The following is a 25,431-nucleotide window of genomic DNA, read 5'->3' as shown; positions in this document are numbered from 1 at the left end:
AAGACTTGTTAGGCCATGCCATCTTATAATATACGTGTTTCGTCGCCATAATAAGAGCCGTGGTGGTGTTGACATTAAAAGTAGTACCTGCAGAAGAGGAGTCGTCGTGGTCGGAGCTCAGGTACCCATCACTCCTCCTGTCCGGGGTGCTGCACCCGGAGCCGCGGGAGGCTCTGCGGTGGATGTGCGGGAAGGACGGGGACAGCCTGCCGTCGTCGCCGGAGTCAAACTCCTTGCTGTGGCGGAAAAGACGCCGGGTGTCCCGGTGAACGCCGGACGTCCTCTGGTTGTCCCTGCCGGCGGTCGTCGGTGCCAACAAGTTATTCCTGACGAAATTTTCATTCAGCTCCAGATCCTCATATTCCTTGTCGCTGCCCACCTCGTTATCATTGGGGAGGCAGACGCCAGGTGGGGCCGGGTCCCCCCTCTGGAAGCTGGGTTTCCGCGGCGGGACGGGGATGGGAACGGGCTTTCCCTTCTTGCCGATGAACCTGCTCCGTTCCCGCCCGAAGGAGCTCATGACACCCGCCGTGTTACCTGCTGTGTGGAGCCACACGCCTCCGGGGTCGGACACCTTGGTCCTCTGCCCGTCGCCCTCGTCCCCCCGCCGCTGCGGGTTCCTCGTATCCGCCGGTTTAGACAAGGCAAACGTGTCCGCGTTAAAGTTCTCGTCTTTGCCGTCGCCCCTCTTCTGCCGAGCCATGGTGGTCTGCAGGTAGATCACCTTGAACTTCTCCTCCGCCAGAGCCTTCTGGAGCCGCTTCAGGTTCGCTTTGCTGGTCTCCAGCTCCGACTCGATGTCCTCCACAGAGTTCAAGTCCATTTGAGGTACTTTCCCGTCGGGGAATTCATTCCTCCAGTGTTTGGCGAATTCCTTCTGTTCCCACATATCGACGTTCAGAGCGGGCTGTCCGACACCCGCAGCCTCGTAGAGATAACTGTAGAAACGTAGAGATAACTGGTCTCTGTGGCAGATACCCGTCTTCCTCACCTTGGAAGAAGAAATAAACTGCGTGTCGGTGTTAACTTCGCCGCTCTCTGACCATCTTCAGCCTCCCACGCACACAAACAACAGACGGACTGCGCACCGGGCGTGATGCAGATGACAAGTTTGCCACTAAACTGAAAAGTTTCTAGACTTCCTGGATTGAGACGTGTTGCGTTAAAGTGCTGCTCGGAGAAGTGGGACGTCTATATCGGTTCACGACAATCAAATCAAAGCAATCCCTTTGGAAGCCTTTTCCCGACAATGTCAGAGAAAGAAAGAGAAACTTTCTCAAAATAATGACTTAGCATCTCAAAATAATGACATACAACACGAAGTCATTATTTTGATAAAATGTCTGTCTTTTTTCTCTCTCAGCGGTTGAGAAATGGGCTCCCCTCCCATTCGATGCAGCATGCCTAAATGCCCAGTTTTAAAGTAGATGTGTGTGCATTTGGTTGAAAAAAGCTGTTAAAGCTTTAACATTTAGAAGTCAGACTTTTGGTCTAATTTCTGTGAGACAAACGTGGTGGCAAATGATCAAACAAAAACGCCACAATAGATAATTAGCGGGAATATTGATGCACTATTTGGCTCGACTTCTTCAATTGGACAGAGTAGATAATAGTGTATGGTGTCCACAGTGCTTGTATCGCCATCAAACACAATCTAATGTCACTTCAGTAGGCTACCACAGACTATCCCCCCTTCATGCGCAATAGTGTAAAGAATTCCGACGGTACCTGAATGCGACAAATAGTAGTGAAGTGGAGACGGTTGTTGACTTTCTCACTTTTCGCTCTGATAACAATCAAGCATCAACCACAGAAACATTATAAACATACATGACAGATGTCATAGACTTTGTGGCTTCAAAAAGAGCAGGTGAATAGTAGAGCAGGCCTGTTGGATGGTGTGTGTTTGCACTGGAGGCACAACATCACTTGCATTGAGTGCCACAGAAAGACAAGGAATCTTACACGGCCATCCTGTATTCAGGTCCATTAGTGGACATTTCCCATATATACCGACTAGTACATCTGGACTGGACTGTCAAAAGATGGCACTGTGACTAGAGCTTGTCTGACACTAATCTCTGTGCCTGCAGCTGGTGGTTTGACATAAAGGAAAGCAAGAGTTCTGAATGTGCTCATGTTTATCAGCTTACTTTCTATACGGCGTCAGAGAAAACACAAATGCACTATGTACATGCATTTGTGCATGCATTTCAGATACAGGTGCATATTCTCTTGCTTGTTTTTGGTTGATGCTCAGCGTAGAATAATCATAAAAACATTTTAATTTAGCAATGGAAACATTTTATTATATCTTACCTTGAACACTTTTGATCATAGTGATTTTCACGAGTGATGGTTACACGAAGGAGTACAAGCCATTCACCTTCATCTCAGCAAGATGAATGCAGCCGCGTCCAGATACAAACTTGATAAGCAACCAAGCATGAGACTTCCAGTAACAGGGAGTTGTAATGCTATACAGCATTGGAGAAAGTGTCCACTAGGACAGATAACTATAGGGGAAGGTGGAGGCAGAGATGGACGCTTGGTATTTCCGAGTGCCCGTTTGGATCCCTGCCCACAACTGAAACATCACCCTCCTAAAAGCTTCCAGTAGCCAGGAGGAATCATTGATCAGGACTTGTTGCGGGCCTGAGAGCCCTGATTGGGTTACAGTAATGAATAGATGGGAAAGGTTACGACTGGCCTGCAGTCATGAAACTGAAATACTAATCACAAGCCTGATGATGAAGTAGTAAATGCATGGACTTTTCTGTTAAATCTGCAAGTGTTCAGCTTGTGGAATGCAGAAGTATAAATGTCTCAGCTGAGAGGGTGCAAAGATAATGACACAGCTAGGGGGATAGGAGGGCCAAGAGTGGAGGCGGCAGACAGCATGCATGTCATTCCTAAAGGGCTTTGAGTCATCAAATGAAAAACATGCATGTGCTGTACAACAATACGACATACAGGATGTACATGTATGTCAGATTAACACATCCAGCATAACATGCTACATGTTTTTGCTCATTTCTATGATGTCCAATCCTTCACACCAAACCTGTAAGCACTGAACATATCTTTAAACACCTCCCAACATTAGACCTACTTCACTGGTGCTTCACATGTCTAATTCTTGAATGGGATTCGTTGCTCTGAATTCGACTCAACCATTAGTTTGAGTCCAGCTATTACAGGATAAGACATGAAGGACATCTATTATGCTTTATGTAGCATTTACCTCATTCTATGAAAAGGGTGTACAGTCCCCTCAAACACACCTTTGTCTTCTGTAAACACTGAACATGCAAACTGCAACATAGGCACACTATATCAGGCAACCGCATAGACTGTAATTATTTTGTTGTTTATTCTGTACACACGACATCGCACTTCGGTCCATCCAGGGAGAGGGATCCCTCCTCAGTTGCTCTCCATGAGATCTCTTCATTTTTTTCCCTGTTGAAAGGGTTTTTGGGGAGATTTTCCTTATCCGATGGAGGGTCCCTGGACAGAGAATGTTGTGTATTTTAAAGATTAAAGCCCTCCGAAGCATATCTGTGATTTTGGGCTATGTAATTAAACTGAATTGAACAGAGGTTTGCTAAAAATGATAAAAATAAGAATAAGATCAGGACTTTCTGTCCTCAAATCAATATCTATCTATCCATCCATCCATCCATATATTGCACGTACAGCTCTACAAGCTATCTTGCAGCAGTGTTTCTATCAGTGGGTATGTGGCGCCCTCTTGTGGCTGCAGGTGCCACCTGACATGACGAAACGAGCACAACCACTCAAAGCGACACAGTATGAACGGTGCATCTACAAACAATAACATAGCACAGTGTAGCATAGTACTATATTTATTGACTGGATAATTTCCACAGGACTTCAAGGACAGTGAACGTTACTAATCATATAAATGGTGCTACCAAAAATATTGCTGATTGAAACATAAATTACGTTAAGACCACGGCGATACACTTCGACACGACAAACACGTAAAAAATATTAAAAAGTACATATGCTTCCCACGAATCAACAGGTCCTATACATCACTTAAAACCAAAACGTACAAGTTTATCAAAATAGACACGGATTAAAAAAACAAACTGCATCCCATTTGTTCAGAGGATCAGAACACGTACCATTTCTTATCAAAATAATATCTTGTTATCCAAGACGTAGACTCTACAAATTTCACTCCAAATTTGTTGTGCAATTTTTTTTTTTTTCCTTTCTGAAATCTCTTTTAAGGCAACGATAGGGACAGCACCACAGATGCAACCACTGGAGTCACAGGTAGGTAGTATCAAAGGCCACAAACACCCCCCAATGTTACAAATATATGTATACAAGAGGACAAACAACAACAATTTTGGGTCAAAGGTTGCAGGTTATGATCCAAAAAGGCCGTCCTGAGCAGTAGTTGGAAACTTAGAGAGTGTTGTAGCCATCAATGATTAGGCCTGACCTTTAATATTATAAAAAGACTTCATGGATTTAAAGGTAAATATGTATTTTTAAATAACAACAGTATCATAAATACTTACCACAGCAATATACCAGTCTTCAAAGACTTTCACTGTGGCTCCACACATGTTCTTTGCATAGTTCATGGATTTTCTGATAGTAAATGCATAGAAAACTGGAAATCGTTGTGTGAAACTTGGTATCTAGTCATTATGTGAGGAAAGTCTGTCATTGGCTAACAGAACAAAGTGCAAAATCTACACACAAGATTGTTGCCGTGACTAACACATATTCGTGATCGCCGCACCAGACAGGTTTCATACTTTTCTGATGGCACTCGCTACCAAGGCTTCTCGCCTGGTGGTCACGAACGCCTGTTGTTTTTCATAATAGGCTGCCTCGTTAATAAACGTGGGGTAGACGGTGCCCGGCCCTTGGTAGGGGATGGTCTTCCCATCGAAGGTTTGGAACATGGGGTCGCCAGGGTTCAGCGGCTCCCAGTCACAGTCCTGAAACAACAAGCAGCAAACCGCGGGGGAAAGTAACCTGAGAGTGTCGCTCTAACTAAAATAATACATTCTCACACGGACCAAAGGTGACTCATTTCCTCTTTCGTAATAACTCAGATGGTATTTGCGGGTTCAATAGTTCAGGTATTTGAGCGGTCTTGACTTCTACCTGCAGATTGGGGTGCACCATGGCGATGATGTTTCCGTTGGCATCTCTCGGGTAGTCGATCCTCTCCGCAACCCGGAACACTTCCACTGTGCTGGGAGGGAACTCCATGCCTGAACACAGACAGCATCCACAACAAAGTCAGCATCTGCTACAACTTAGTGACTTATGTGACTTAGTAACATATAGTAAAAACACACATTATTTTCCAACAAGGAGAAGAAATAAACAAAGAAACAAAACAGGAAACGGGTGACGTCAATCCGAATACATTTCTTGGTAGAAATAAAAAGGAATGCCTCGGAGAACACACAAATAAAACAATCTAAAAAAGAAGAGAAAGGGGGGATGTAAATGATCTACTTCATGGCTGCTGTTATCACAGCTAAAAACACCCTTTTCTCAATGATCAACTGAGTTGAGCTGAGCTATGAGTTAATGTATAGTTTAGCTCAGGATGCTGGATTAGAAAAATGTTTATTTAAATAATAAAAACTGCAATCTAGTGATGATCTGACCCTCGTTAAATGAAGTCACAGAGAGAAATACATTCCGTGTATATTAATGGTAGGGATAAGATATACGAGTTTGAAGACTGAATATCAATATACATATGGGAGACAGCGGAGTGAGCACTCACTGAGATAACACTAAATGAACGGGTTCCTAAATTCCCCGTCTATGGGATTCATGGCAGAAGCGTAATTGCAAAAATAAAAATAAAAAATGTTCTCGCTGGGAGATTATTTTTTTGTGTAGGTCCTGAAATAAGTGATGACCTGAATCCCCTTCTGCTCTACTCTAATGCTAACACACGGACGCTAAGGGGCTATACCGTTCACCACGTTCACAGTGTTGGTTTAGCATGTTAGCATGTGCTACACATGAAGCACAGCTGATGGCCGTGTATTTCATCATGAAGCTAAATATTGGACAGATGAAACATCTGGCTTGAGGAAATGGAGCCGGAGCAAAAGTCCAGGAGATGTTTAGATATCCACAGGATGGTTGAAACCTGCTTGGGATTTATAATCTGTATCAAATACATATCTGACACCAAAGTCAGAGGGCGTCACGCTTTGGTGACCATGAATGTCTTTAAATAATTTCATCGCAGCCCTTCCAGTTGTGAACCAATGTCATCATCCATAGAAGCTGGAATAACTAAAAAAAACTACTTATTCATAATTGAATGAAGGTATTTTTTGTGGGCACTGTGATGTGATATGAAAAAATAAACTGTTTATGCCAAAAACAAAAATAGTGGAGAGAAACTAGTTGCATTTCCTACGTAATCATGATGAGTTTGAAGTTAAGAGACTGGTTCAGTGTCCATATAATTGATTTCATACATACATAAGTCATGTTTTGCAAGTGTTCAAGTCTTGGTTGCGATGGATGTTCTATCATCCGCTGCATGCCATCCGTTCTGCTTAGAACACAGCGTGTCTACATCTACATAACTCAAACATTATTATTACTTGCAATAATAACCAGAAATTATCCTTCACAACTACACTGCAACTAATGACACAATCCACATCCCTGTCGCCTCTCAAACCCAGAGATGCTCACTGAGCTACCTCCATCTCTGAGACGTTGAGCTGCTCTGCTGAGGTCTGTTGATGGAGAAGCTGGAAGGTTCCACACGGTGCCAAAGTGGCCTCATTCACTCTCCGGAACTAAACAGGATGTGCTGTGATTTCTGGCATTAAGTAAGTAAATGCTCAACAGAACCTCTCTGCCAGTAAGTGTTTAAGACCACTAAGCTGTATTGATATGCAAGTGGCAGCCCGGAGGGAGAACAACTAATGTCCCAAACGTTCTCCGCTGACAGTCATTATAAACAATGGTTCAATCTCCTGGAGCCGAACGCGTCGTTCCTTCATGCTGCTCGGCTCCGGAGCGCAGGAACACCGATTCATGGCCGTGGCCGAGCATTCATCGGGACGGAAGATTACCACACCGCTGGCAGCCGGACTCTGACAACAAGCGGGGCATTCACCGGCCGGCCGGGCGGGGGGGAACCGGCAGACTGCGACTCGCACTTGGCATGGACCGCTTGTTTACGTAAAAAAAGAGGAAGGAAAAGGGGGCCTTGGGCTGAAATGCTGCAAACGGAGTTCCGAGCCTCGGGGAAGAAAACGGACACAGCGCCATGCATTTAGAGATCTGGGTGGAGGTTCATCGGGATGAATCAGACGGGCACCCACGGGTGTTTTGACCCAAAATGTTTCTTGTCAACATGATGCTGACAAACGGGAAAGGCTGACTTATTTTTCCCATTATATAACATAACACATGTGACTCAGAATACTAGTCGCCCTCGTTTGTTTCCATCTCATCCCCTTCCTTTAAAACCTGACGGCCTGTTGTTGAACGCCACACGACAGGTTTTTGGTGCGTCGTGGCTCACATACCTTCATTAAAGAGCTCGATGAAGTCCAGGGCGTGTTTCAGTATTACCCTCATAGCTTCAAAGATGTTGCTCCTCAGAACACCCTGAGGCTGTGGACCCACTTCCAGACCTGCAGGGAAACAGAAGATGTTTGTGAGTCTTTGGGAATATCTTTGTCCCCCCAGAGAAACGTAGCACGACTTGAGAGACACTCACCAACAGGGTGCTTAGCAACGGAGCGTGAAGTGGAATATTTCAAAAGAGGATGTTCGTTCAGCAGAACAAGACAACTGGCGGGAGCGATGGCTTTCTGCAACACGAACACAACAAAAGCAAGAGCTTAACACGCAATTATCCACAATAAACAATTAATCTGCACCGATCAGATTAAACATGACACGTACGACAACAGACAATGACCAGAGGACCGCACCGCTAAGCAGGATTTAACTACAGGTTTAACACCATGGTTACTGATGCTGCACACCTACCCTGGTCTGGTTATGTTCAAGATAAGAGTAATAATAATAATAACTCCGCCGACTGACTGATCTATGCTGGGTCAGCTGATGGTGAGATAATTTAACACCAACAAAAAGAAGGCAAAGTCCCAATCCGTGGGTTAAAGGTCTCTTTCAGGACAAGCAGCTTTGTGATTCTTCATCATTAGACTGATGGATGAAAAGGATCAAATATGATCTCCTGAGTTTAAGCAAATAAAAGTAGATTAATTGTTCTCATTAGTTTTTCCCTTGTTGTGTTTCTTAAAGTGGAGAGGCATATTTCTCATGACCTCTCTAGTCACAAAGACGATGTTGCTCTTGGCTGCTCTCTCCCTCCCTGGTGCTGCTCTGCATGCCTCTGCTTTGTGTAGAGCCGCTAACAGACCTTCAAAAAAACTTCACCAAACTGCTCAGCAATGTGTTGCACTTACGGAAATGTTACACTGATTTAAGGCGGGTTGAAATACTACATGCAGCTTCTTTTAGGGTCGTATACGAGTCAAAAGAAGGAGGCGTCTTGAGGGCAGAAAACAGGATCTGGATGGTTGATCCTTTAAATGAGTTTGTTTAACGTGTAATGGTGAACTGGTGTTTATATTTTCTTCAAAGGTTAACTGAACCTTTAAGTAGAACATTGACTTTAAGCACAATGATGTGGAAGATGGAACTTTTCACTTCCATCCCTCCAGAAGTTATTCTCAAACTCACATCACATACGTGATACGAAAGGGGAGAGAACCTCAGAGCAGCCTACAAGTTTAAACATCTAAATTTGCCCCTCGAGGCCGTCACCTTGATGTAGTTCATCATCTGCAGATTGAAGTGGTCTTTGGAGCTCTCCAGGATCAGAGTGCAGCCCATGTTGGACGTGGTGTTGTGGAGGTCAAAGATAACGTCGTAGGCCTCTGGGCTTCCTTTGGGTCCGAATATCTGGTTGATCTCCTGGGCTCTCTGAACCTCGTAGGGCAGGTTGTCTCCTCCCGGGGCGCTGGAGGACACACACACACACACACACACACACACACACACACACACACACACACACACACACACACACACACACACACACACACACACACACACACACACACACACACACACACACACACACACACACACACACACACACACACACACACACAGACAGACAGACAGAGCATGAGAGAGATGCTGACACATCTGATATTCTTATCACAGTTTATGAGGCAACTCTGCTGAAGGAACAACTAGTTAATGATCTGCCTGTAGCACCTTCAACTGTTGGCCCAATGGAAAATATCTCTGATTAGCAAGTTAACACAGGAACAGGTGAGAGCAGTGGGAGAAACAAGAATCTCCTGTTTCTGTGTTGGTATTTACTCAAATATATAGCAATTTAGCTCGAAGCTGAGCCATGAAGTGCTTTAACGTCTATAAGTTAAATGTTGAAATCACCGGCTTTTTGTTTTTTACACAAGAGGTGCAAGATAGAGTTTTGGCTCAACCACGAGTACAATAAATTACAATCATCAAAAAAAGAGGAGATACAAGCATTGATGACCTTCTTAAGATCCGGCAGAGAGAAAAAAAACTGAACTTTGAGACGCTCCTCCATTGATAAAAACACTGAACAACATTTGTAATTTGTGTCACTGTCAAATATCACATCCAGGTTTCCGGCTGCAGGTTTGATATCTGAAGACCAGGATCCAAGATGGTTCTCTTCAAATGGGGATGGATCGTCACCTTTATTCCACTTCAGTAATCAGTAATGTAGAAAATGATGGTGGCCATTGAGTACAAACTGTGATACAGCTGGATTCAGCAGGACAGCGGTCCCCTTATGTGAGCGTTAAGAAGAACGTAAAGCCATTTTCTCAGAGCCTTGCATGCCTGCTCTTGAGAGCTCTTGGGAGATTTGTTTTATAGCTCCGTCTGAACTTGCTTCCCCCCCAGGCAGACATTCTACACGCTCTGAGCAGAGAATGAGAGCTTCCCTTTTTTTCTCTTAGCTCTTTTAAAGCATTTCTGAATCACCACTGGTCCAGGACATTCTCCAAACTACAGTAGAATAGCACCTCTGCTGTGCATATTGTCTCGCCTCCCTCACATCTGCTCTTTAGACCCCGTTTTCAGCAAATATCTGGTATTGTCTGGACTGCCGGGACAAGCACACAAGCACAGTGGCAACTACAGCTGCTAAAGTGAGAGGACACACAGGCAGTAAATATGAGGGAAAGCAGAGTTGTCGCTCTGTTTAAGTTGAAGAAAAGGACACATGAGCTGTTTTTAGAAAAAGCCTCTGAGTGGTTAATCCTCTTATGTGTTGCCTTCAGAGGGGCCAAAGTGTAAGCGCTGAGAAGATCTTTAAAGATCGTTTAAAATGTGCAGAATGAGGCAGTAACAGTAGCTCCGCCCAGACGTGATCCCAGCTTTTAACATCTTTCCAGTCATCCACAGTGAAATTAACTTTACAATACAACAAGGGAGCTCTTGGTGAAATATGGTCATGGGAAATTCTGTATTAGTACTATTAAGTGTATGTATGAATATACAAATAATAATAATAATGTTATTTTGAGAGCAGCAAACAGCAAAAATAACTCTAAGGAGAACAAGTAGCCTATGAAAAGGCTGTCTGTGTAGATGAGTTTTAATACCAGATTTAAACCTAAACGTGTGGTGGTTTGTCTGAGGTCCTCATGAAGAGCATTCCAGAGACAAGGGGCCATGACAGAAAAGGCTCTGCCCCCCTTTGTTACCAGCCATTGTCATAATCTGACACAGATGACAATATTCCCAGGACAGGAATATCAGAATAAAAGACCAACATTAAGCTCACACAGAAATATAATAGTGACAATTGTATTAAAATCACAGCTTCCAGACTAGGGATGGGACCATATAGGAGTTTATGGTGGATCAGGACTAAAACACTCACAATAAGTTGATCGTGGTGAATTTCCATTATTGGTATAATAGTGATAAAAGTGAATATCGACATGAGTGACTTGAAAAAGCCGTCGAGAATGTTGTCATGGTAGAGAAGTGGAAAATAGGATGTAAAAAACCTGATTGTTTGAATGTTTTGTAAAGGCTGTTGTGCATCTCTGATGAAATACTTGTTTCTTAACAAAAGGCGAGGGAATTGATTCCACTATGTTTTTAGTGCCATTTTAAGAGTTTTAAGCACATTCTTATGGTGATAACATGGTGAATTATTATTATTGTAAGTATTTTGAGCAGTACATTTTGATATCGTCCCACGACAATTTCTACAACTTGGAACATCAGAAGTGGAACATATAAACGCTCTAATTATTATTTATTAAAACAATGGTATCAGACATCAGATTGACCGACTATCACAGATTCTCCATCCAGCTGTCTAAGTCCCCATTGGACCAATAATAACGGATCCCTATGGTGATGTATGAATAACGGGATATGGATGTTATTACCCAACCACATTAGTAAATAGGCTGCCGTGTGTACTCATGCAGGCTCAATATATGAGCCAGCGTTTGCGTAAGACTTCACATTCCGCTACAATGCACAAGAAGAGGGGGGATAAAAAGAAACCCGTCTTAATTCATTTGCAGCTCGGTCACGTTTCGATCACGTTTTCCCTGCTGGCTGACAGTCGGGAGGAGGGGACACGCTGTTCTGCTGTTATTGGCAAGGGGCAGTTTGGGGGGGTGATGGTGGAGGTTGAGGGGGGTGGCTGATGGTAAACACACATACACACCACCTGACATAATAGCATTTCTGATGGATTTTGGTGGAGACTGTTTTACCGTAGGACTTCCCAGAAGATAACGGTGTAAACCCGAACCGTAACGCGGTATTGTTGTTTTTGTATTTTTTTTCTATACGATATATAGGACTATAGTCCGTCAGAGCGCGCACGTTTAATCAATCATCTTGCATAACACGCGATGACATCACATTCCCCAACACATTTCAAATAACTGGAGTAGAGACCTTCAGTGACCTAACATCGGAACGCCGTTATTTTAACCATTTCATGAGCAAACAACCCCCAAAACAGCCCCGACGAGGAAATACACACGATGTGACCATTTACACTATAGGTATGCACGTGTCGTGCCTTTTTTCTGTTTTAAACAGATTGAGCTAAAAACCATAATCAGTCAAATAAAAAGAAAAAAAATCCCATACGGCTCTGCTGTTGAACGTGAGTCTGTTTTGTGGATCGGTGTCATGAAAAGTTTCCATTCAACATATATGACAGCAGACAACAACAACAACAACAGCAGCACGAGCGAGAGCGCCGAGGTGCGCTGTGTTTACCTGAGGTTCTCCGGGGTGAAGGCTCGGTTCAGGTCCGTGTCCACGTACCTGCTGCACTTCTCCACAGCCTTCGGGTTGGTGATGAACGCTTTGGTCTCGACCCCCTTCCTCTGGATCTCGGCGCCGTTGTTCACCCACAGGTTGACGAGCGTCACGCCCGACATCTCGTTGCCGTGAGTCCCCCCGAAAATAGCCACCTTCCTGGCCTCGCTGACACGCGCGCCGCTGTTGTAGGAGGACATGTCCGGATGGAGACACGCTGCTCTCACGCGCTTCGGGGAGCGGAGGGGAAAGTTTCCAGCCGGAGCTCCGCAGCCTCACCGTTTAAATGCCTGCTGTGGCTGCGCGCTTACGTAACGTGCCCGCTGGCTTGTTGTGATCGCTCGCCGTGCGTAAAATGCGCTGAGTTGCGCGCGACATCTCGGGCCTTTTCCAAACCAGCTCCTCCGCGCTCCCACTGTCCACTTCCACTCCGTTTGCGCGTTCACGTGGAAGGTCCGCCACATTACGTGCCATTCCAGACCAACTAGCGTGGAGTGGAGGCGGCTTATTCAACCCTCCGACAGCGAGCCTGCTTCGGCGCTGACTGACCGACCGCGTGCAACGCCTAAACTGTTCGTCATGAAAGACGTTACACGTGTAAAGTTCCGCACAAACATTTACTCATAAACCGCTCCAACTAAGATAGATAAGATAAAATAAAATAAGATGGACCTTTATTAATGCCGAAATAATTTATTCTGCCAGTTGTTGCAATATATAATAACAGAGGAATAACGACAATACAATCTACAACATAGGTTTAGTAAAAAAAAATATAACAAAACAATAAAGTAGTACATAAGCCTTTACATTTTTTCGTATTAATATGACGTGAGATTCAGTTAGCTTTGCATAAAAACAACCAGTAGAAATGTCCTTCAGAGGGATACTTTATGCTAATACTTCGAGTACATTTCAGTACTTTTTCACTTTTAATTGAGTACATAATGTCTGTACTTTGACACCTCAGTGTCTCCCCTTCCTTCTCTGTGTAGAAAACGACATTAGTTTTTTTAAGGTGACTGTTGCTGCTCTCGACAGACACTGAAACGTAAGCACGAACATGTCTTCCTGTTTCCGCCAGAGAAAGGGGAGTTCGTCCCGAAGCGTGCCCTTCTCCCTCCACCTTACTGAAGGGGACTTCATCCAGCTGGGAGGGCGTCTGCACCCGAAGGGCCCTCCGTGACGGGGCGGTACTGGGGAGGGTTTAGTTCGGACCCTCGAGTCGCCGCCGAAACTCCAGTGAACAAGGCTCCTTCCTTTGTTTACTTCTTCACCGCCAGGGCTCACGGGACAGATTCACTACTCGTTTCCGGTGATGTGCTTCCAAAATAAAATTATATCACATACGACACTTTAATCCGGCAGCGGCCTTCAAAAGAAAGCTATTTGACACGTTCAAGAAATTCAAAATATGGACAGGAATATTATTCAAACGACAAGAAGAAAAAAAAAAAAGACTCAACACAAAATTACAGATATTCCCACCTTTATGATGTTACTATTCCTATAGGATAAATTCATTGTTGATCCCCCTTATACATGTAAATCACTCACAAACGTAGATGAATAGGAACAAGACAAGTTGGATGCTTCTTTTAAAAAAAAAATATTACCGCAAGTATGTTTTTCTGTCAAAACATACTCACAAATGAAACTTGAGAGAACACATCTAATTTCATGAAAACGCATTCTTGAAAATGTATGTATAATGCAGTGGCACTATGTGACCAATTAACCTAAGTGTTTAGTAAGTGTTTGGTCCACACAATATAACTCCACCGAGTTGAATTCTGAGTAAACTGCACAATAAGGACTTCCTGACGACGACAATGTCCCCAGTCAGGGTGAACCGTTCACCTCCCTTACTGAACACAGCCTCAGCACTTTCACACTAAAACAATCACAGATCAGATCACTTACAATTGAAGAACACAGGCTGCTGCAATAGTGGACACGTCACATTTACAGTAGGAAACATGCCGACATATCCATCACAGGAAAATGCATTTTTTCAGTGTTTTCTTATGTTTCTTTTTTAATGCCTTTGCACTGTGTTTATGATCATGTACCGAATCACAGAATACATTTCTTGCGTGTCGGCAATGAAACGGTTTCTGATCATCGTAAAACCCTTTGAATCTCAAATGCCAGAACAAGCTTGTCAGACTTTGTACAATAGTTTGACCTCTCATGCAATAATGAGAATCTTACTTTACTGTGTGTCATTTCAAATCATCAAATGGCAAGGTCTATTTCCATTTCTACTAAAAGGTGCCGTGTCAGGGCTCAACTCATACTCAGGGCTAAACTCATACTCAAAGAAGGACAAGGAAAAGGAAAGACACAACTTTCCCCAACTGTCAGTCAGAGGACCACATGCCCCATTAGGGGGCAGGCTAGGTGTTCAGATTTGTACTGGGCACGTTGGATGACAATATGGTAAGATTATTGTTACAAACTTGGATAAAAATAAAAACCTGATTCAAGTAATTACTAGGGTTTTGTTGCACATTCAACAGTAATCTGAAGCAATTTGATTATAATCATTTACAAAGTTCATGTTTCAGCTCAGTTTAACACCAAAAATGTTAAGAACGCGTGTTAGTAAAATGCTTTGATACAAAACAATATATATGTGTATATATATGTATTTATACATTTGATAAAAAAAGAAAACTACTGATCAAACTCTGTAAGACTGACAGTTCATCCAACCCGCGAGTTCATACTACCAGTCTGAAAGGAAGTTCTCATTTAGATTAAGAAGTCTCCGCTTGTGCTTGTTCTTCATGACATTTCCTGAAGGCGACATTTCACATTTTGAGAGTGAAGTCTCTGGTAAAATGGGGCTGCTGATTATAATACTGGGGACGCACGATTGCTCATTTCTTTCCTTCTTCTGCTTCTTTTTCTTTTTTCGGGGCTCCGACTCGGCACACTCCGTCAACGGATTACAATCAAGCAAAACATTATCAGTGGATTTCATTTTCTTCTTCTTGTCTCTCATTTCATTTAACGCCTGATTACCAGGCGTCTCTGATGATGCTGAAGCATGCTCAACCATGCTCATTGTTCTCCCTTTACACTTTTTCTTCTTCTTTTTTAACGCCACTCCCTCGTCAGTCGGAGAAAGCCCAGCGTCAGCTGCACCCTCCATGGGGGTCACTGACTCGCTTTCACTTCCTGTACGTTTCCGTTTCCTTTTCATCCCTGTCTGGGACTCGTTTCGTTCCTTAAAATCCTGCTCGTGATCTTTTTCCACACCGTCTTGTGCTATCGATATCTTCCTCTTCTTTTTCGTTTTTTTGACACTATCATTGAGTTCCTCCAAACCACCAGCGCTGACGCCGAGTTTTTCTGCCCCCCAGATGTCAGACTGTGAGGGAGAGTTTTGTTCCACATGTGTCTGAGCGTCGTGTTCCTCTGCATCAGCAGCGAGGAAGGATGAGGTCCTCTCCGTTTCCTTTTCTTTTTTCTTCTTCTTCTTTTTCTTGGTCACTGGTTCAGCATTTTGGTCTTCGGGGCCCTCCTTTGTTCTCTGGTTATCTACAATTTCAACAGTCTCATTTTCTTCTTGAAAGACATTAAACATCTCAAATAATGTTTTCCCCTTCTTCTTCTTTAGTGACATCCCTGCACCTTTAGCCATGGTAACAGAATCATCAGGACCAAAGCTTGCATCGACACCAACTTCATCTCCAGAAGCATCGTAAGATGATGACTTCTTTTTGTGCTTTTTCCTCTTGGATTCAGTTCCTTGAGAAGCTGCAACATTTCCCAAACAATTTCCTGATTCCTCTAATGTTTCTGCTGACACTGCAGTTAAATCTAATGTCCTTTTTTCTTCTTTTTTCCTTTTTTTCTTCTTCTTCTTCTGGATCACAGCATCATCGTTTGCAGGTTCAGGAACTGTGTCAAACTGTAACTGCTCGACCTCGGCAGTACTTCTTCTCTTTTTCTTCTTCTTGCCACCGTCCTCCACGTTACAGCTCACTGAAAACCCAGAATTCTCTGCTATCACATCAGATTTTAAGTTTCCATCTACTTCCTGTCCAACATTCTCTGCTGCAGACTTTTTTCTCTTCTTTTTCTTTCGTCTTGCTTCAGGAATGTCTCCTTCCTCCAGCCTCAGTATCTGACCACCACATGAGGAGTCCTCCAGCCCATTTTGTCCTGCTGGAGGTTCTGCTCTATGATCCTCAAACAGACTGGGAGTCTCTTCTGCTTCCACACTGATGGGTGTTGCAGCACGCAGACCATCTGGCTCCTCTTTTTCCTTCTTTTTTCTCCTCTTTTTCTTTTGTTTTGCATCAGGAATGTCTCCTTGCTCCAGTCTTAGAATGTCAATACCATGTGGCGAGTCTTCCAGCCCATTTTGTCCTGCTGGAGGTTCTGCTCTATGATCCTCAAACAGACTGGGAGTCTCTTCTGCTTCCATGTTGATGGATGTTGCAGCATGCAGACCCTCTGGCTCTTCTTTTTCCTTCTTTTTTCTCCTCTTTTTCTTTTGTTTTGCATCAGGAATGTCTCCTTGCTCCAGTCTTAGTATGCCAATACCATGTGGCAAGTCTTCCAGCCCATTTTGTCCATGAATTCCCAGCTGATCACTGGTCTGTCCTGCTGGAGGTTCTGCTCTATGATCCTCAAATAGACTGGGAGTCACTTCTGCTTCCACATTGATGGATGTTGCAGCACGCAGACCCTCTGGCTCTTCTTTTTCCTTCTTTTTCTTTTGCTTTGCATCAGGAATGTCTCCTTCCTCCAGTCTCAGTATCTGTCCACCACATGAGGAGTCCTCGAGCCCATTTTGTCCATGAATTCCCAGCTGATCACTGGTCTGCCCTGCTGGAGGTTCTGCTCTATGATCCTCAAATAGACTGGGAGTCACTTCTACTTCCATGTTGATGGATGATGCAGCACGCAGACACCCTGGCCCTACTTTCCCCTTCTTTTTTCTCTTTGCCTGAATGTCTGGGGGACTGCAGAGGACACGTTGACTTCCAGATAGTTTTCCTACCTGTGTTTCTACAGGTGTAAAAGCTGCTCTGCCCGTTCCTGTTGGTTGCCTTGAACTTCTCTGTAGCTTCTGAGGCTTACAAACTGCTGCATCATTGTTCTTAGATAGCCCTTCGTCACTTGCCTTTTGCAGAATAAAAACGTTCTTGTCACGGGTGAAGCCTTTCTTTGGCTTCCGTGTTTCAGTTGCGGCCAGAGCGTTCCTCTGCCTTGTTGCGTTGTTGCTCTTCCTCTGGACCAGAACGCTGCCAGACGACTCTCCGTTATCAGAGCTGTCGGTATCTGAAGACAGTGGTGTGACCTTCAATATGGATGGCTTGACTTGCATTTTATGTAACGTTTGTCTTCCTCCCGTTGTTTCTTTTTTGGCATCACTTGCCATCGTCGGCCTCGGTTGTTTTGACTGGTTGAACCAGGTCTGTTGGCTCTTTGCTTTGGATGGGAACACAAAACGTTTCCTCGCCTGTAAGGAGACACGCAGGTTACAGCCAAGTTCACAAACATAAAGTGCTATGAAATGCAATATTTTAAACTTACCACCACTTTGATGTTTTCGTCTTCAGACTCCTCTTTGTCCTCTCTATAAAAGAACAGGTGTGTTTATCTGCATTGCACCTTTCATACAGATTAGTGCGATTCGAAGGGCTTTGCAGGACGACAAGCTGATAATAATAATAATAACAGTTATAATTGCAAATATTAACAGTAAAACAATTAGCTATGAATGCAACCAGGAAATAAAAAAAATATATAAAAATCAATAAAGTGAAACAAAGGGACAAAAAACAATTACAGGTATACAGAAGTGTATTACATTCAATTGAGAAAAAAAAAATCATCTCCTCATCATCGTTTTTAGAGATAATGGAAAATGAAATAATAATGAAAAGAAAAAAGGTCCCACGCTCACTCCCGAGGCCATCTGAATGTGAACATACAGGTGGACTAGACTGCCATTCTCTAGTGTCAGGACGCAGCAGCCTGAATGCATTTCAGATGCATCATCTCGTGTCCATGAAGCTGCCGTACCGGCTCTGCTCATTCTGGACAAACACTGCAACATCCAGCAGATCGGAACGGCTTTACGTCGAAACAACGCTGAAGGTGCTGCGCATACTTGACAAACTAATAACAATTCCATCTATATCAATTAATGACACAAGTACCTCCCAGTGTCTGGATTTAACTAAACAAACGTGGAATGTTTGCGTCCTGACGTGGTCTAATGAGAGCTTCTGTTGGGGTTTTGAAAAAGGTACCAGTATCCAGTTAAAGGTTGAATAGGTGATTCTATTCAGAAACACTTTCTGGTATACTACGTAAAATCCTCGTAACATACATACTCGTTTACATAAGTGGCCCGCTTGGAGCTAGCTGGTTATATCAAGTTCAAGAGAGTCTCATTTGGACTGTTGTCGTATCAGTACGAGCCTGTAATTCACACAAGCCCAGGTCCAACTTTCAGCCAATGGTTGACCTCCTTTATACATTGGTTCCGCCCTCTGAGCCCTCAATCACTACAGAGCAAAGAGAGCCGTTGAGCTGAATCTTACTACGCCTGGAAAAATAGTTTCTTATGAGAACTGATTTTCCAACTAGAATTTGAGCTACAAGGAGGATTTAATCTACGGGGTGAGTTTCAACAAACCGTGACAAACATTTCAGGTACATTCTGAAATGTTTATTGAATATGGAGAAAATGTAAACAAACTATCTGAAAAATCACACAATTTTGATAAACATGGTAGAGGTTTATGTAAGCTAGGTGGCAGATGTTGCCGATGGACAATGACATGGAGTAACCTTTGAAAATGTAATCTCTCTCTTACACACACACACACGATTATTGGTTGAAATAAACTTACTCTGACAACGGAGATATGTCCTGCCCATCCTCATCCATGGTTGGTAGAGATGATGTCAGACCCTTTCCTCTTTCACAGTGCTGCCTCAGCTCTCCGACACATTTAAAGAAGCCTCCCATTGCATAATTCTGTAAAAAAGGAGAGACCTCAGTGCAAAAATAATATTTGTAAAGCATTTTTTAAAGTTATACAGCAACACCAGCCCGTCAACAAATGTGTTTAGGACTGGTTATCCTTACATGGAGGTTTTTGATGCACTCAGGGAACAGATTTCTTCTGAATTGACGATTCTGTTCTCCGAGGAAAGGGAAACTGTATGTTGGCAGTAGGTATGTCCTGCTAATCCTCCTCTCTTGGTACGCTGTAGGTTCTCCATCACTGGAAGCAGATGATGAATCGTCATCTTCCTCCCTTTCTTCTAGATCTCTGGGAGATATATGCTTTGACCTCGAGCTGTAGGGCAGGCGTCTTCTTGACCTCTCGGCCTCGGGTACTGACTTCTGAGTTATGAACAGGCTGTCTCCGGAGTCACTGCAGACACGATCACAGTTACAAAGTCAGGAGTGTTTTCAGACTGCTGTTCAGGGAGAAACCGTCACCATAGTGACGTACACGGCACACTTTACCTCTCCGCTTCAGCTGGTGCATTAGATGCTTCATCCCGTTTGTTCTGTCCCACAGACGACTCGAGATACCGCGATATCTTCTGCACGTAGTCTGGAGGGGATGTTTCCAGCACAATGTGGCACGACTCCGCCAACACAGCGGCGGGAATGGCACCAGATCGAAAACAATTTAAAGAATTGTTCACTCTTGTCATTGTGTTGAGAGTTAGAGATCGTCATTGACAAGAAATAGCAAGAAAACACACCGCCTGATAACTCGAACGAAATATTGCTGTAAATGTGTTGGTTGTATCTCATTTAAGGTCCTCATTGGACGCACACTTATAATTACTAGCTAAACATCTAGCCAGAGTCTTAGAACAACGTGCAGATGCACCAAAACAAAGTGAAAACGGCGAGAAGCCACGCGTGGCTCTCGCCGGACCAACCAGGAAGTGTGACGTATAACCGTCAGACCAATCAGCAAAGAGCAAGCAGAATTCGCCAAAACAAGCAAGATGACTCACCCTTCCTGCTTCCGCTTTCGACTGCACCGACTCTCACAGTGAATACGAGCTGTTCTTCATCAGTTTTTTTCTCGCCCGCCTTAATAACTAACAAGTGAACGAGAAAAAGCACAACTAGAGTCCAATACATGAGCAAACATCTATCATGTAAAAAACGTACTAATTGCGCTAATAAACTAGCTGCATAAACGAGAAAGCAAAGTAAGTGAGATGAACCTCTTTTGTTAGTATTCACTCTTTGGTTGCTCCCACTCACTTTAGCATTCCTGCACCGCTGACATATAACAGTCTGTTGTACAGTTGTTCACCTTCAAGTACAGCCATGGCGGATATCAGCAAAACTCAAAAGGTTCAGCTGCACGCGCCAGATTTAGAGGAACTCCGTGGTGGTAAAGACTTCAGCTTTGATACAGCCTAATGCTTATGAAACAGAGAGAGAGAGGTGGGTAATAACGACTTGTTGCTGGTTGCAGTGCTACAAGCAGGACTGGAAGCCAACTTTGCAGAAGTTCACGTGAGTGTTGTGGAGTGTCCAGATCTCACCAAAGAGCCTTTCCAGTTTCCTGTCAAAGGTAAGACCATCGAGTACAAGTACACTGTATTCTTACAGTGTGCAGCAATCTCCATAGAATCTCAGTAGATGTGTGGAAATCAAATCTCTCATGCATTCTCCTACCTTATTTGTACCTTATTTATTTAATGTACCATAAATATATATATATATATATATATATATATATATATATATATATATATATATATATATATATAATATATATATATGATGGATTGTATATATACTTGTATAAAAAATGGTTACGACATTTTTTAGAGTAGTAGTCCAACAAACCAGTGCCATATTTGAGGACAAAATAGCTTGAATTCAGGTGTCACTCAAATCGAACCACGTCATTAACCTTTCTGATCTCACAGGGGTCTCCTCCTAGACTGTGCATTATTTACAAAAGTGTCATAACCAGTGAATAACGGCTCTTTACAGCCTCTCCCCAGTAAGTTGAACGGGACACAACTGAACTTTGATACTCATGTGTCACCTGAAGTACCACCAGGTCGTTGTCCTTTTATAACCTGTCTGTTGAGAAAGGTTCGGCCTGTGGTGCTACTGCCTGCAGCTTTCTAGAGAACCGCTCATACGTACGACTCCACACTCAACACTGTGCTTCCTTTGAGGAATACGCCTGCCACGGTTAGTCACTGTCAGGAACACAGGTGAAAAAGGCCTACAGTCTGCTTCACGGGAGAAAACACACTGTACTTTACCATTTATCAAGGTAGGCTCCCTCCGTGGAGGGCCCCGCACAGCTGTAGATTTATTATGATGTTTGGATCTGAAAATGTTTCTCCACCCCCGCTGCTCGAGAGCGCTGTTCACTTACTTACTCAAAGTTTATTAGTATTTTATGGAATTTGTGTCCAAATTGCACCAAATTAAAAAAAGCACCCACCAAGTGTGAAGTGGATCGGAGGACCGGTTCTGGAGATACGAGAGGAACAGACACTTTATAGATAGATAATAAGACACCAGGAGGGGTCACCAGCAAGCATGAGAGCAGAGGTATTGATATACTGATCTGGAGTCAGACAGACCAATCAGTTGTCAAGTCCAGCAGCTTAATGAAATACTGATTGAACACATGTGGATCAGTGGAGGCCTCCCTGAATCGCGTTGTTTGTCTCTTGATGTCCCTTCTGTCCTCTGACTGCAGGCCTGTGTGGGAAGCCTCGCATCACTGATGTTGGTGGTGTGCCCTACCTGGTCCCCTTGCCTCAGAAGCACAAGGTAGTTTTTATCCCAAAATATTGCGCCGTTTTATGATCGATGGGATTAATATTCTGTCGTTGTGTCTCCTCCCAGGAGTACAACATGAACACCATATCGAAGGAGCTGGAGCTGCCCGGAGCCTTCGTGCTCGGAGCTGCAGCTGCTCCCAGCAGGATTGTGGGAATGAACGCAGAGGCTAGTTAGTTTATGTATTCTCCACTTACATAAAAACTGACCACTTACATAAAAACTGACCACTTACATAAAAACTGACTAAAACAGCTTCACTTAGGGTCTTGCTTTCTGAAGTGCAACTCCAGTCACCTTGTATAGCATGAAAACAATGATTTGTGATAGCAGTGGCCAAAAAAGAAGAAAAACTGATGATATATGAGATTTTATTGTGGATAAACAACAACTCACAGTAAGTTGATCGTGGAAACGTAAATATCTAGTGACTTGGAAAAAGTTGTTAGCTGTTATTATGGTAGAGAAGAAAACAATAGAGCCTGATTTAAAAAAATAAATAAATACAGGATACAATAATACATTTTGAAAAATGTATTTATCCTTTTTTTGCAGGAAGACCACAAATCTAATGTATGGTTATTTGATACAAACATTATAAAGTGATTCCAGTATTTTTAAGTTTAGCCATTTCAAGAAGGTTTTAAGCATATTTTGATGATTATGGGGATAAAAGTAAATCACGATTATTTAGGTCAGAACAATAGTTGCACATCTGGCGAGAGACAAGTTGTTAGACGATGGGGAAATAGAATGTGAAACAAAACACTTGGGGAACGTTGGAGTGTGTTTTTTTTTTCGTGACACGGCAGCTGATGGACTAAATGTTCTGGTCCACAGCTGATGCCTCTGATTCTGACCGAAGCGGAGGGACGGCCTGCGGTCAACAGCAGCTACTTCTCCTCCATCAATCCAGAAGATGGCCAGTGTCTGCAAGAAAAATACAGCAGCAAATTCCCTGACTGCCACTTTGGACTGATGGGCAATCTGTACGCTTGTGAAGGCAAGGCTGGAAAGGTAACAAACAACATCTACGTGTTTGCTTTTGGCAAATAATGAACACCTCTGGTTATGTATGAACGTAATATGTAATATATATGTAAATATATATATAAACGTAATAGTATGTGCAAGTTAGCATGTGGGATTCAACCTTAAAAAGGATGAACGTTAACAAAAGGAAACACCAGCTGAGCTGTCGTGTCCTCTTCACCTGTCAGGTCATCGAGGTGCGGGCTAAGAAGAGAACAGGAAGCCACAGTCTTGTGACGGCCTTGAGGAACGCTCTGGAAGGTCACTACCCTGATAAAAGCCTGGCTCTGGGGGGCACCTTCGTCATCCAGAAAGGGAAGGCTAAAATCCACATCATGGTAAATATTGGAGACGACACAGAACGCCAGTTACTGACGGTTACCTGCATTGATTTATTTCCTTACGTGCGCTGGTCCACAGCCCAGAGAGTTCTCGGTCTGCCCCCTCGACACCGAGGATGACGTCAACAACTGGCTCAAGCACTTTGAGGTCAGCGCCCCGCTCATCTGCCAGTCAGTGCTGGTATCCAGAGACCCCGTAAGTCATTTATCATTCATCTCAGTGAGGGTTTGTAAAGTAGGCTATTTGTAATGGATTGTGTTCATGTAATTGCTTTTATCCAGGGTTTGGACCTTCGCATAGAGCACACACACTGCTTCAGCCACCACGGAGAAGGGGGTCACTACTACATAGACACCACACCCGACAGCGTGGAGTACCTGGGCTACTTCATGCCTGCCGAGTTTGTCTACCGCATCGACAGGCCCCAGGAGACCCACGGAGTCGGACGGGGGTGAACGATGAATGAACAAAACCACGTTTGCAGCACGGCATCGCTCGATGATCTGAACTAATCAAGCAGTGTGTGATTTAGCCTATATTAGGTTCTGTGTGTTCTAAATCTGCACGGCTTCTGCTCTTAAATCACATCTCTAAAAAATTGTTATAGATTTCTTTTAGGCAAAACGCATCATTTTATGTAATAAAAGCAATGTTGAGTTTGGATAATCTTGGCTGCTTGTTCACTGAATGAAGTAGCAGCATGAAACACTCTGTACCTCAGAATGGATTACATTTGGGATCTTGAACTACATTGTTGCTTGCCAACTTCATCATGATAAAAATATATATATATATTGTGCAAGACAAACGAGAGCAGACAGTAGCAGTGATGTCTGTGTCTGTTGGCATGGAGAGGAAACTAGGACAATCATTTTTCAAACAGGTTTTTTTTACGTATTCGCTTCATTGGGCTTCTTTTTAGGACATCGGTTGGTTGATGTCTCCCTCGTCTCTCACACTGCTGCATTTGTTGAGGTGTGAGAGCAGAGCTCTAATCAGCCAGAAGTGAAAACACCTGTGCTGCGACTGAGAAAGCCAGCAAGAGGGGGAAAAAAGTAGGTTATGTTTGTATGACCGTGTAAATGTAATCCTCATCCTGGGTTTCAAGCTACTCCACTTCTGTGTTTCACATTTTTATGTGAAGCCACAAATTGAGTTTTCCCCAGAGAAAAATCACCACATCTATGTGTGTAATAAAGGCTCATTTACAGACCTACGCGTTTTGGTTTATGAATCTGACTTCCAGCTCACGCTTGTTGAGAAAGCATTATATACCCCATTACAACACAGTGTTTTGTTCCCCTTTAGCACAATTCTGCCCAAAATGTATATAAAGTTTATTCTTCTGCTGCCCCAATTCTTATTCATAGTGAAAAGCTGTGCTCGCAGCCATAATTTTATATTTTGTCATTGTTAAGATGAAAAATCTCCTGACCTTTGCATCATATTGAAAAATGTCCCAAGATGTAAACTTGAGCAAAACACTGGTTATACTTATGGAAAATGTATTATTACTACAATATGGTTGAAGTATTCTTTTTTCTTCAACTTTGTAAACAGTCGTTGACATCAACAGAGGCAAAGAGGATGTATTTACATGAAAACATTAAAAAAACAGCACACTTTGATCATTAATGGACTGTTTGGTTTCATTAAGTACATGTGTCATAATAAATGGTTACTTTGTCTATTTAGATTTAATAATATATTATGTTGTCAACATGCTGATAACATCAATGAAATAAACACATTTTTGAATGAATGAATTGATGAGAGACACCACATTACATCAGAAAATCATGTCATCGTCGCACTGTAATTCGTTAACGTCGAAACATCGC

At 43.2% G+C, this 25,431-nt stretch overlaps 4 protein-coding genes across 6 annotated transcripts in view; 1 reads left to right on the top strand and 3 right to left on the bottom strand.

Annotated features, from left to right (window-relative positions):
• abr (ABR activator of RhoGEF and GTPase) overlaps window positions 1-1,086 on the bottom strand; it is a 111,523-nt gene extending 110,437 nt beyond the window's left edge. Inside the window, exon 1 of one of the 2 annotated variants that reach the window (XM_084029783.1) lies at window positions 88-1,086. In XM_084029783.1, coding sequence (XP_083885909.1) covers window positions 88-889 — 802 coding nt within the window. In that variant the 5' untranslated portion in view covers window positions 890-1,086. The remainder of the gene's footprint in view (window positions 1-87) is intronic. The other variant, XM_084029778.1, reaches the window with a different exon arrangement.
• A 2,767-nt stretch (window positions 1,087-3,853) lies between these two features.
• aspa (aspartoacylase) lies at window positions 3,854-12,790 on the bottom strand. The gene is made up of 6 exons (XM_084029270.1): window positions 12,349-12,790; window positions 8,848-9,043; window positions 7,769-7,862; window positions 7,575-7,682; window positions 5,158-5,267; window positions 3,854-4,988 (listed from the first exon to the last, which is right to left on the bottom strand). Exons 1-6 carry the CDS (start codon window positions 12,588-12,590, stop codon window positions 4,797-4,799), a joined length of 942 nt encoding a protein of 313 aa, XP_083885396.1. The 5' UTR covers window positions 12,591-12,790; the 3' UTR covers window positions 3,854-4,796.
• Window positions 12,791-13,082: 292 nt separating this feature from the next.
• On the bottom strand, window positions 13,083-20,314 carry LOC311026001 (uncharacterized protein). Its single transcript, XM_084029269.1, has 5 exons — window positions 19,901-20,314; window positions 19,514-19,805; window positions 19,275-19,402; window positions 17,947-17,989; window positions 13,083-17,872 (listed from the first exon to the last, which is right to left on the bottom strand). Exons 1-5 carry the CDS (start codon window positions 20,092-20,094, stop codon window positions 15,122-15,124), a joined length of 3,408 nt encoding a protein of 1,135 aa, XP_083885395.1. The 5' UTR covers window positions 20,095-20,314; the 3' UTR covers window positions 13,083-15,121.
• A 322-nt stretch (window positions 20,315-20,636) lies between these two features.
• Window positions 20,637-24,798, top strand: cUnh11orf54 (chromosome Un C11orf54 homolog). 2 transcript variants are annotated; one of them, XM_084028993.1, is made up of 8 exons: window positions 20,637-20,795; window positions 20,880-20,978; window positions 22,134-22,207; window positions 22,283-22,384; window positions 23,057-23,233; window positions 23,437-23,586; window positions 23,669-23,785; window positions 23,872-24,798. In XM_084028993.1, the coding sequence occupies exons 1-8, from the start codon at window positions 20,729-20,731 to the stop codon at window positions 24,043-24,045; spliced, it is 960 nt and encodes a 319-aa protein (XP_083885119.1). In that variant the 5' UTR covers window positions 20,637-20,728; the 3' UTR covers window positions 24,046-24,798. The 2 variants fall into 2 exon arrangements, with proteins under 2 accessions (XP_083885119.1, XP_083885118.1); XM_084028992.1 differs by having other exon boundaries at window positions 22,134-22,210; window positions 22,286-22,384.
• Window positions 24,799-25,431: the final 633 nt, after the last annotated feature.

The sequence above is a fragment of the Eutrigla gurnardus genome (genome assembly GCF_963514095.1).
Source record: "Eutrigla gurnardus genome assembly, chromosome: 15".
NCBI lineage: Eukaryota > Metazoa > Chordata > Actinopteri > Perciformes > Triglidae > Eutrigla > Eutrigla gurnardus.
This window is presented reverse-complemented; position numbering and strand designations above follow the sequence as displayed.

Excerpts from the sequence above, each read along its gene's own strand:
- aspa (XM_084029270.1), bottom strand. The coding sequence starts at position 12,590 with ATGTCCTCCTACAACAGCGGCGCGCGTGTCAGCGAGGCCAGGAAGGTG. Across the intron at positions 9,044-12,348 it reads TTCACCCCGGAGAACCTCAG|CGCCCCGGGAGGAGACAACC; the intron begins GTAAACACAGCG and ends TGTGTCCTCCAG. Across the intron at positions 4,989-5,157 it reads TGGTGCACCCCAATCTGCAG|GACTGTGACTGGGAGCCGCT; the intron begins GTAGAAGTCAAG and ends TTGTTGTTTCAG.
- LOC311026001 (XM_084029269.1), bottom strand. The coding sequence starts at position 20,094 with ATGACAAGAGTGAACAATTCTTTAAATTGTTTTCGATCTGGTGCCATT. Across the intron at positions 19,806-19,900 it reads GCACCAGCTGAAGCGGAGAG|TGACTCCGGAGACAGCCTGT; the intron begins GTAAAGTGTGCC and ends TCGTGTCTGCAG. Across the intron at positions 17,873-17,946 it reads ACGAAAACATCAAAGTGGTG|GCGAGGAAACGTTTTGTGTT; the intron begins GTAAGTTTAAAA and ends GTCTCCTTACAG.
- cUnh11orf54 (XM_084028993.1), top strand. The coding sequence starts at position 20,729 with ATGGCGGATATCAGCAAAACTCAAAAGGTTCAGCTGCACGCGCCAGAT. Across the intron at positions 22,208-22,282 it reads CCTTGCCTCAGAAGCACAAG|GAGTACAACATGAACACCAT; the intron begins GTAGTTTTTATC and ends GTCTCCTCCCAG. Across the intron at positions 23,587-23,668 it reads AGGCTAAAATCCACATCATG|CCCAGAGAGTTCTCGGTCTG; the intron begins GTAAATATTGGA and ends GCTGGTCCACAG.